Source organism: Pezoporus occidentalis, unplaced genomic scaffold (assembly GCF_034315485.1).
Source record: "Pezoporus occidentalis ecotype Australia unplaced genomic scaffold, CSIRO_AGI_Poc_V1 ctg33, whole genome shotgun sequence".
Taxonomy (NCBI): Eukaryota; Metazoa; Chordata; class Aves; order Psittaciformes; family Psittacidae; genus Pezoporus; species Pezoporus occidentalis.
Window position 1 is genome coordinate 3,816,234 of NW_026915268.1, and position 12,050 is coordinate 3,828,283.

The 12,050-nt window shown below is 41.7% G+C and overlaps 1 protein-coding gene across 4 annotated transcripts in view; it reads right to left on the reverse strand.

Annotated features, from left to right (window-relative positions):
• SLIT3 (slit guidance ligand 3) overlaps positions 1-12,050 on the reverse strand; it is a 519,568-nt gene that overhangs the window by 183,259 nt on the left and 324,259 nt on the right. For all 4 annotated transcript variants that reach the window (XM_062629206.1, XM_062629204.1, XM_062629205.1 and 1 more), the window contains one exon: positions 7,124-7,265. In XM_062629206.1, coding sequence (XP_062485190.1) covers positions 7,124-7,265 — 142 coding nt within the window. The remainder of the gene's footprint in view (positions 1-7,123; positions 7,266-12,050) is intronic.

Genomic DNA, 12,050 nt, shown 5'->3' on the forward strand with positions numbered 1-12,050 from the left:
TGGAATGAGCAGAACATTACGCTGCAAAATTACTGCCTTGAAGGATAGTTGGTTTGTTTTCATTTTGACAAAACCATGAGAAAACCAACACTTAAGTGCATTAGATTCTCTCCTTAGTGGATAAACTCCATCATTTTTCCTAAGAGTAGAAATCATGCACCAAAATCCAGCACTCTTCACAAAACTATCAGTCACCAATTCAGCTATCAATAGTGAGAATGATAAACTAAACCAATATAGAACAAGTGACTCAAAATTGACCTTAAGCCACACCTAGATGCTGGTGGATGGGTTGCCATCCTATTTCACTCTGCTCAGAAGACACACTGGAAACTGTAGTTATTATATCCACAGATATGTGTGCCTAAGCAGCACTTTTCTTTGAGGGGCTGTCAGCCTCTTTGTCTGGAGTAACTAAATCAGCATTTAAATAAAAGGTCCCCATTTCCGATTTAGATACATCCTATTCATCATTACTCTTGCTTTATACAAGCACATTTCTCCTAATCTCACCAGACAGAGAGTATTGTAAAGGTTAAATAACAGTGAGAAAACAAGCTTCATATGAAAAAACACAGGCTGGAAATCTAAGATCAGCTTTAAGATCTAAGGATCTTTAGATTTTGGAGTTTGATTTATAAGTCTGCAGATGACTGGGACTTGGCACTCCAAACTAATTAGTGCTGCACAGCACAACGTGTTCAAAGCACAGCTCCTATTGACTTCTGCTGCAGCTGCGAGTCCTCAGCACTTCTGAATGTCTCAGCTGAGTCAGCCAGAACCCGGGATTACATCACTAGTGACCACCCACGAAAGTTTGGGCAAGTCACTTGCCCAGAGTCAACTCATAAAACCACTGGCAGGAACATACATCCCAACCCTCTGAACAGCATTCCTGGGATGAGCTTCCCACAGCCCCCACTGGGGAATGTTCCTGTTTCTGCAACAAACAAACAGATCCCATACACACAGGCTTGTCTGCCACACAACCCTGATGCATCCCTAGACAACAAGAAATGAGTCCAGTCTTTTAACAGCAACATGAGACTATGCTGTAATTACAGTGCTTAGTACAACAAATATATACAAAAGCACTGAATGAAGACTGCAGCTACAAACATTCACTCTGGCATATTCTTTCTTCTTTTATATACTTCTTCTTTTTAATAATATATTTAATTTAGTGAATCCAAAACCAAAAGTTGAAATAACTAATTCCATCACAAGGAGACTCATGTGTAACAAAAGTACAACTTGGCCTTTATCTCTAAGTGGATTAGCAATGGTTAAAACAGTAAATTGCGTGTAGTCTAATACTTAATCTCTGCACATGGTCACTAGTACGCAGAGACACACAAATTACGGTTGGGTTTCGCCAGCACGCTGTGACAAGGCAGGAAGGCTCTGGAAGACTCGTGTTTCCTGTGGAAAGAGATGCTTCAGCTCCATCTTCACTTGTGCGCCTCTGTCCTGGTCCCACAGCCTGGCCAACCTCATTCATGCCACCCAGTGTCTCAGCCTCTCACCATATCCCCATAGCCCAATCTGTCGAGCTGGTGTCCCAGGCTCACTAGCAGCAACCTTAGGCCTCAGCGCTAAGTATTCCTCACTTTATCAGACATGTAACACTTACGAACCTGTCTTGATTTCCTTTGTTCCCAGCCTTTCTCATCATATGATTTGGTTTTTCCTCATTTGAGGTCAGCTGCCTTTTCTGAAGAGTTTCTGTAGCGGGCCAGACCAGTCTTTATTCTCCCAAGTGTCTGTCCAAGCCCACAGTCCAGCCCTTAGCACTAGCAATTCATCAAATCCTTTTCTTCCACAACCTGAACGTCCTTCAGGAAAGCAGCATCCAGTGCCAGCGCTGGTGCCAGTGGTCACTGCCCCCCATCCCAGGAGCCTGCTCACCACAGCGTATGTTGTGGTTTAAGCCCAGCTGGTAACTCAGAATCATGCATCCGCTTGCTCGCTCCCCTCCTTTTCTTCCCCCTCCACTCTCGCAGGGATCCCAGAGGGATCAGCATTGCTCCCAGACTAAAGCTGAACACACAGTACTCCACCAGCTACTCAGAAGGAGAAAAATGACCGCTACAGCTGAACCCAGGACACCCCTGCACCACTCACTCCAGAGCAGACAGCAGCAGGAGGACCAGCACTTGGGGGGGCTGTTCCCCACTTCCACTCAGGAAGGTCTTACACAAAGTTCTACAAAACACAAAGGCAAAAGTCAAGTCCCTGCACTGCTGCTTTAAGGTGTGCAAAATGCTCAGACAAAAGCTGTCTGGAATTAATATCCTAAAACACAGCCTTGTTTGCAGCAATAAATAAAAAAAGAATAAATAAGCAGATCAGTCTGAAATGGATGAACAGCATGAAAACCTCATTCTGAAGAAGGACCAGTGGAAAAGTGTAGTGAGTTGGGCAAGAGATTGGGAGTTACTGATCACTCACCAGTACTGGGATGCATCAAGTGGACCTGGCCCACAGGATATTGAAGCAAATACTGTTTGAAACCCCACAGCCAGGGCTAGCAATGCCATCATCCCAGTGCTCCACATCTGCAAGTGCAGGAAAGCTGTGCTTTCCCCAGCATCAAACCAGCCAAACACTGAGAATGGGCAGACAGTGCCAGAGCTCAGATCCATCCAGCCCAGTGTCCTGAGCCAACAACAACCCAAACCACATGCTGAGTGAAATCTGCTGCTGTGGCAAGAGTGTTTCTCACACCACCCTTCCCAGCTCCCACCAGCTGCAGTGCAGTGACTCTCCCAGGCACAGTTGGAAGCTTTGGATTTCACAGGTCTTTACAGTCTTGATGGGCTGAGCTGTCAGTCAGCCTGACAGGCACTGCCTGCAAGGCTGCGATCAAGTCTGATCAGAATAACAGATTCTGTGGAGGCTCTGTCTCCTACTAGTTTGGAGGTGATCCCTCCCTGCATCCAAGGTCAAGTCCATTCTGAATTCACATTCTATTCCCTATTTGTCTTGCATGTGTTTTCTCTCACCCTTTCTAAATAAATGCAACCTTCTCCTTTTATTGCAGGTGCTGTTCCAATGCAGTGAAATGACATACTGTTCATTTACCACTAAACCATCAAGCCATGTTTGTTTGGGTATTTTGCAGTAAATGCCTCCAGGTGCTTAATGACTTTTTCTTCTCAAGTATTCATGCAAAACTTTGCTGTGCTTATTTTCGTGTGTTTCTCTATAACATACACTGTTCACTTCTCTTCTGAACAACACAAGAGAACCACTTTGTAAGCAGAGAATCTTTTATGACATTCAACACACAGTCTGTAATCCTCAGCTTCAATTTCTTGTAACTCATTTCACCTCTGTCAATTTGGCTGCTGATGTCTGCTCCACACTGAACGAGAGGCTTTAGAGAAAAATGAATTGCATTCTGAACACTCTAGCTACCTATTTTATGAAGTTATGGAAAACCAAGGCTGGGATACAGATTTCAAGCTTTTCTAAATTCCTTTATTTAATAAAGGGCATTCTTGCAATGAGGGCCTTCAGGATAATACACCTTGGGGAGAGGTGTAAAGAAGTAACACAACAGACTTCCAAGTCATACATGGCAGAGGTCAGCAGCAAGGGAAAATTAGTGTCATATGATGCTTATTTTACGGTTTGTGATAGGTTTTTATCAACAAAAACAAACCTAGGACTTGTTGGCAGCTTTGTCAGAGAAGGTTCTGCCTACCCATGTTAATGAAGAAAGAAAGGCTGAGTAAAAGATCTTTAATTAATACAAACCACAGTGAAATGTAGGTCACCTTTAATAACCACATTAGAGTAACAGCTGTGTGTTTGCTGTAGAACAGTTTGTCAGTCAAAGGGTTCCTGGCAAGTCCAATTTAGCTTATAAAGAAATCCCGAGTCAAGGGGAAACACAAAAGCAAGAAAGCTGTAACTGAATGCAACTAATAACCAGCGAAGGAACCTGGAAAAGCCCCAAGTGGAACTGAGGAAGGCAAAAGCATCATTTTAATACTATCATATAAATATTATGAACGTCCTACAATCTATGGGGGGAAATGTATTTTAGTGGAATGAGTGTTTAAAACATTAGCTAGAAACTGCTGAATGAAAAATACACCATCTCAAGTAGAATTCTACGTAGCAGCAACCCAGCCATGTAGTTTGTTAGTACCCCATTACCACAGGAGGTGAGAGTCTCTAGTAAGAGTTACACCTCTCAAAGGTGACACGGATCAGATCATAGGACTGCAGAGTTCAGAAAGAAGCATTCAGCCAGTACCATTATAGCCACCTTTTATGAAAAGCGCCTGACTACATGCATGCCAACCATGGGGGATAAATCCCAATGGGAAAAAACAACAGTAGTGCTGAGAGCAAGATATGTGGGCTGCAGCACGCAGACAGAATTTACTTGGCCCCATTACTATAACATTACAGCAAAAGAGTATTATTCTCCCTATTCTATCAAATCTAAAGACCATCATTATTCTGTGTGTAGGGGGAACCAGACCTCTGGATGGATTTTATATAGAATAAGCTCAAAGCAGCCTCAGACAAACTGACTTTCTGAGCAGTGTGACAGACTTCTGCATAAACCAGAATGGCTACCTTGGTCAAAAGAATCTATGTCACGACTTTTCCAGGAAAACTGTCGCTGCTCCTTCCATCTTTCCAGAAATGTTTTTCTATGTGGCTACATCCTTTACTCTATGAGACATTGTTTAATACATTGCCTTTGGATTTAAGGTTAATTGCTCTTTTTCATTAGTACTTCTACAAAGTGAAAATACCATTTTACCAGTAGGAGAACCCATGTCAGTGATGTCACTTGCTAAGACTTATTCTGATAGAATCATAGCACCACAGAAATGGTTTGGGTTGGAAGGGAACTTTAAAGGCCACCTAGTCCACCCCCTTTCACCTCTGCCATGAACAGGGAGATCAACTAGATCAGGTTCTTCAGAGCCCTGTCCAACCTGTCCTTGAATGTTTCCTGGGATGAGAAATCTACCACATCTCTAGGCAACATGTTCCAGCGCCTCACCACCCTCACTGTAAACAGACAGAATTACTTAAATTTCTTTACGTATTTCTTATATATCTATTCCTTAAAAAGGAAATACTAGTGGGATTGACTCCATCAGAAAGTAGCAAGAAATGTTTTCATGAGGGTTATGCTCTGAACTACATGGTAGTGAACTGCAAAGGATATTTGCAGGATCAGAACAATGTAAGACGCTTATCTACAGACAAAGAATCAAATAAGTACTGACTAAAGTGCAAAATGTCTGACGGATCTGAACATTAAACCATGTGCTCAGAACTTTACATGGTGTTGTAGGGATCTAGCAGGTTTATAACCTTCAGGTTATGAAAGTTTCTTAAAATATTACATGCATCTTGACTTCCTACATTATCATCTGATCTAAAGGCTCTCCAAGTCTTCCTTCACTTCCTGCTTTCCTACGGAGACCTTCTAAGTTGCTTTTACTATAAGTTGCAGGGGTTAGGTTTGGGAGCTGGAGCAACCAAAATGGAGTCAGGACTTTCATACTCAATGCTATTACAAGCACACTGAAGGTGAATGTTTTCACTTGCTTTCTTACACTGAGGTGTGCCGCTGTATGGAGAGGGCTGGAGCACCCCAGCCTCAGTCTTCCCAATTCTCCTAGCCCAACCCTCATCTGTGAGCAGGTCTGGACCAATTTCATCCTCTGACTCTCATTGTTGCACCATTCATTCCAGCCACTTCTGAAAATTTGGAGGCCATCTGACAGAACTGGAAACAGGACTAAACACTGAATATTCTCAGTGTGCCAAACACATATATATTTTCAGCATAATTCTAACTGACTTTCATGCACAGAAAACCAAGTATGTCATGCATATTCTGCGTGCCGCAATACACTGGAAGCGAACACAATCAACACATTCTGGACTTCCTCATGAGGAAGGATAACAGGCATTCAGAACAGCTTGCATAAGAGTTTATAGTTCCTGTAAACATCTTTACATGCTCTAGATACATTTTCAATAATGTTAATTTTAAGATGTTTTTATTTTTTGCATTTACTGAGCTAGTTTTTTCATTTCTAACATATCTGTTCTGTGGAGATGCACAACTGAGCATAAGCTGCCTCTAAACTGTTGTGCTGAGGTAGCAATCCAAAGAAATTTGAGGTGATTCTTACATTATAAAAGCAACTGATAAAGTGACTTAGAGGAGTGGTTGTGTAGAGTGGATCCCCTGTAAACAATGAAGCTCATCATCTTTCTTGGCCACAAATGTCACATTTCTGGCATATCATAGTGAACCAGACTACATACAAGCATTTCAACTTTATGCTACTGAGTTTTGCTCTGCAGCAGTATTTCTACAACAAGGAGAAGCTGAATAATCCAGTGACTATACCAATATTTGAATTCATCCTCTGTAGACTGTAAATGCTGGTTGAATGCCAGTAACCTCTGTATGACAAGCACCTAACAGGAAAAGGATTGATTAGCATTCCCTACGGACTAACCAAAAGCAACTCGGATTATTGTAACAGTAATTCAGGACCACAGTAGTACGCAGTCACGGACACAAAGATAGATGATTACAGTTCCTAAAGGCAGTGAAGACAAACAAGTCTGTAAATCCACCATCTGATTTCACAACACAGAAAAGTCACAAAAATGTGAAAGAAGTGGGAATAACAAAATGTGAAGACAAGAAATAGGAGGTGATATCAGCAGGGACAATGTGTTCTCATGTCATACTTCATTACAAATGCATCTTGCCAAGCTAACAAAAAACCCTACGAACTCTCAGGGACTTCACCAACTAAAGATAAAACAATTTGATTTCAGAAAAGGGACTGTGCATTTCCTTTTCCTGACTATAGAACTGTAATGCTAGATCTGTGAGATGGAAACACATTCCAGACATAATACACCAAGAATTTCATCTTGCTTAGGGCAACTCCAAACAAACTCAAACAATCCAAACAATCAAAAGAACAAAAGAAAAGAACTACAATGTACCTAACTAATATCTGCTCAGAACATGTTCCTTTCTTCCACACAGGAGGCTATGACAGAGACTGAAAATGGAGAGACATGGAAAAGAATGGTGCATTGCATTGGCACTTACATTTCCCAAATGTCTTCTGGGAGGTTAGCTGGAATTTCTGTTAAGCCCTTTCCTCGACAATCCACCACATTGTTGCTGCAGGTGCAGGCAGATGGGCAAGTGATGGAACTGGCACTGCATGATGGAGGTTCAGACTGGGAACCTGAGACAATGAAAACATCAAAGGTTGGGTTTGAAAAACGATTGCCTGAAATTTTAACGCCAGAATACATCAGCCTCTGTGTTTCCACATCCTTTTACTATATTAACTGATAATTTACTGGGATTCAGAGAACATCATGTGCTACACATCAACTGCAGAGAAAACGCGTCAAAGATTACTGCGTTCTTATTATTCCTCGGTCTCCACTCTACACATCTCTTCCCCTCATGAACAGTTCTTTGGTCGTCTCCATGATCAACCATATCAACTTCTTCAATAACCTTTAAGATCAAGCAGTATTTCCAAAAATTATCTTCGCACAGAAATTTCCATTTCACAAACATTCCTGGAGGATTTTTCCACACTGAGAGAAGACTGTCATCAACAATGACTTATGGTTTGAAATGAGGTAACCTGTTATGGCAAAAGGACTGCAAATATAAAGCTAGCTTTTTCAAGATCAGACAATACAGTTAATGGAAACACAAAAAGAATTTAGAAAAATGTGAATTCAAACCTTCAGATCCTTGCTTAATCTAATAATGCCACTGAAAGAAATGAAGCTACTTACAGAGCAGAGGTTTAGCATGAGGAGTTGTTCTATTACATACTAGTCAATCCATTGGATTCAGGTTTAATTAAGTTTCATGAAACTGCAGCAACTATGTCAATTTTACTCAATAATTATGATTCTTACATTTAAGATTTTGCTATATACATACACATAGATAAAACAGTTTTGCTACACTAACTGAGGTTATCAAGATGCAGCAATTATTGACTTATTTATGGTGAGTCATATATCCAAAGAACACGTAAAGATGGAATCCTCAAGTATCTTTTTGACCAGACACTGACTGAAGGCTCATGTTGGTAAGAAGTGAGAAATTCACAACAGAAACCCGGTATTTCTTTTCAGGCTACAGTAGATTGTAACCACTAAACTTATTTGGTCTTTTGGTTTGAAAAAAACCCACTTCATAATTGTAAAATCACAAATCCATGTGAAAACATGGAAAACAATACATAAAGCTGTATATTTGTCTTGGAAAAGATACGTGAATGATACTTTCGTGAATTATAACCAGAGGTGACAAAGCCCGAAACCAGTTATTTGTATCAGTTTGCAATCAACTATCATTATAGCAATTAACATCTTATACCAGTGCAACATTCTATAAAGTTTCTTTCTTGCTCTATGCCTCTAGTTTAGTCCTTAACTCTGCATAACAATGTCAACTCATTCAGCAAACCTACATGTGTTCTTATTATCAAAGACCTGAAAACAGCTGTGAAAAGTCAACATCAACATGCTCAGTGGCACCTCTAAGTATCCTTACTCTGAAAGGCAGACACAGGTTGAAAAGATGTGAGCTGAAAAGCTCTACAGCTGGCTTTACACTTGCAGACGGAGCCCTCCTGGAAAGGGGAAGACAATTAGTGCAAAATCATGCCTTCTGTTAGAAAGGCATCAAATTCTGATGTGAATTCACTTTGTTTGTCCAAATTTCCTTCAGTTCAAGCAAGCAGTCATCCCCTTTAAAGATCATTTTGTAGCTGGGGTGACAGAACTGCCTTATATTAAAGCATACAGCTGAGTTTCAGGATCACATCCCTGCTTCAAGTGTGTACAAAATGTTTCCAAGTTAAAGTATTAGGTTTGATTTAAGTTTTTTAATTGGGTCATCACCTGACTTTCTGTCAGGACAGCAGGAAAAAAACACGGTTTTCATAGCCCTGTGTTTTAAATACAGCTTTCACCGATGCTCATCAGTGCTATGAGAGACTGCATTTTGACAGACCAGATGCCAGAACTCCAATTCAGACAACCAGAAACTAGGTTTTCAGAGGTAGTGACCATCTTGGAAAGGATCTCAGAGGACATTTGTGGCATGTGTAGGAGTCAAATTTATTCTTTATGAGAGCAGACAGCTGCTTTGAGATGATACTAATGATCCTCTTTGCTAAAGTATCCCGTCTCATCTGTAGTCTACTTTCCAGCTTCTGTGACAGTTGCAGATAAGGAGTTTACCAGCAACAGTCTTTTATCTCAAAACAGAGCTGGCTTTAGTGCTAAAGGAGCTTCACCCTACAGAATCAACTGGGCAAAAATCTACTGTAAAAAAATAATTCAATAATGTTATTAAAATGTAAATCCTAATGCATATAGCCCAAAGGAATCAAGCTCATATTTATCAGGCAACCTGAACTTTGACTTGTTCCAGCTTCAAAATCTTAGAATCACAGACTCAGAAAATCAACCAGGTTGGAAAAGACCTTTAAGGTCACCGAGCCCAGGACTGCCAAACCCACCACTAACCCATGTCGCTGAGGGCAAACTCATCTGCCCCTCATGGCTGCCCCTTATGATCTCCAGTCACAGCCACACATCTGCCCCCCCACAGTGGCCCACACTAGGTACCCTGGGGCCACTAGGGGCCTGTACCCCTCGTGGCCACCCTTCACCTCCCCGCAAGATGCCCCTTTATGGCCACCCCTCATGGCTGCCCCTGCTCTCACCTCACGATCTCTCCCCATCTCTCATGGCTGCTGCTCTCCCTCTCCCACTGACCAATGTCCGTGACGTGCCCCGGCGCTGGTGGGAACGGCACATGTCCTCCCTGCCCACCCGCTTTGACTGCCTTGTCCCAGCACAGTCCACACACGTGCCCCATGCCTAATGCAGTATTTCGGTTGGAGAGACTTGAGCTCACCAAAACCCGCAGCAGTTCAATATGTACCTGTGTAACAGGCAGGACAAGCAGCTCTCCTGGTCCGTCTTCCAGCAACAGAAATGCAGGTCAGACATACCGTCATTGTGGATTAACAGATTTCCTTCAAAATCAGTGGAGCTCTGCCTTTCACGGAGTCTAAGATTTTAACTGTGACTGCCTCCAAAAGTAGTTCATATTGCTTCAGAACACACACATGCCTCTGTTATGTTTGCGTAAGAACAAGAGATTTGTTCTTGCAACCTGATGGCTTACATTTTACATTTTCTCTTTGTCTGCCCACCTTGTGGTACGATGCCCAACTCAAAATGAAGAATTTTGATTGAAGCAAACTTTTAGGGATAGGGAGAATTTATCTGACTGGGAGGAAACGCTTCAGAGCAATCCTTGCTCTCTGGGAGGCAAAAAAGAAAGTTGGCAGCAAGGTCAAATCTTGCACACAGCCTTTATCCTCGCATGTCTGATGTGCTTTCTGAAGAGACTTTGTAGTGAGAGGAAAATGCATTTTTCACAGTTGTGACATTACAACATACCTCTGTGGGTTACAGAAGCAATAATACACTTCCTTTTCATTAGGGCATCACATCAGACAACCCCATGGACTGCCATTCGGAGTTTTAAGAATCTGTTCCTGACTCTACTGCATTCAAATCAACAGGAGGAGATTCAGTGGAACTCAGACCATCACCACCACTTTTGTGGGATGCAGTACTGCAGAGGTTATTACCTGAAAGGAGGTTATTACACAGAATGCTCTGAAAAGAGAGAGGAAAGACAGAAACCCATTTCCCTTGCACCAACAGCAGGTAGCAATGACAACAACGTGACAGTATCATACTACAGTTAGATAACATGCAACTTTCCATCAACTTTCTGAATGGAAAGGCTAAAGGCAAATCAGAACATGATTTGTGCTGCCCACTGAGCCTTTCAGATCCTCTCCAAACAAACGCTGTACCATTGGTATGTTATCAGCATTGTTCTCGTACTAAATCCAAAAAGCACAGCACTGCAACAGCTACTAAGGAGAAAAAAATAACTGTTAGAGCTGAACACAGGACAACCCAATATATAGAATCACAGAATGGTCTGGCTTGGAAGGAACCTTAAAGCTCACCCAGTCCCAACCCCTGCCACGGGCAGGGACACCTTCCACTAGAGCAGCTTGCTCCAAGCTTCTGTGTCCAACCTGGCCTTGAACACTGCCAGGGATGGGGCAGCCACAGCTTCTAAGGGCACCCTGTGCCAGTGCCTCAGCACCCTCACAGGGAAGAGCTTCTGCCTTAGATCTAACCTGTGCTTCCCAAAGCCAATAGGAGTCCTTTCATTTACCCTCAATTTAGACCAAACCCCATTTCCCTGAGATTTTCCACTATGAAAGAGGAACTTCAGTGTGGACACAGTTTTGATTTATGGCTAGTGAGTAAAACAAATAGTCAATTAGTTAACTAGGGAGGTCCATGATGTCAAAAGACAGACAGAAAGCAACATAATCATAGAATAGTTAGGGTTTGAAAGGAACTTAAGATCACCTAGTTCCAACCCTCCTGCCACCTTTACTCTTTGTGCAGACGTAACCAAAGGGGCATGAAAAAATAACAGCTTATGCTGAAAGTAAGTAAAGTAAAAAGGAAAGAGGCTGTCTTTGTGCGCACTTTTTATTTTCCACCACATATCATAGTGACTAGTTTTCTCATTTCACTTAAAATAGGATGGAAAAAGAGAGTATTTTTATAAACTTATTTCCTCATTATAAGCTTGAAATCTCTGAGCGCCCCAAAATATCTGGTAGTCCCGCCACTTTCAAGTGACATTTTGTGCTTAGAGTAAAAATACTTTTGTTTCCATGCTGAAAACAGCCCTTTATATTTGGTGATTTCTTCCTCCTGAGCAAAAGTAGATTTAGTCTGTAGACATATGAAAAATTTAATGAATAAATTACTCTCTGCATAAATTGCCACATTAGTATCAAATGCTTTTGCTTATGTTTTTCCTTTGCAAAGAACAAGATACTGTATTACATATGCATAGTCAACAGGCATGTAGCACATAC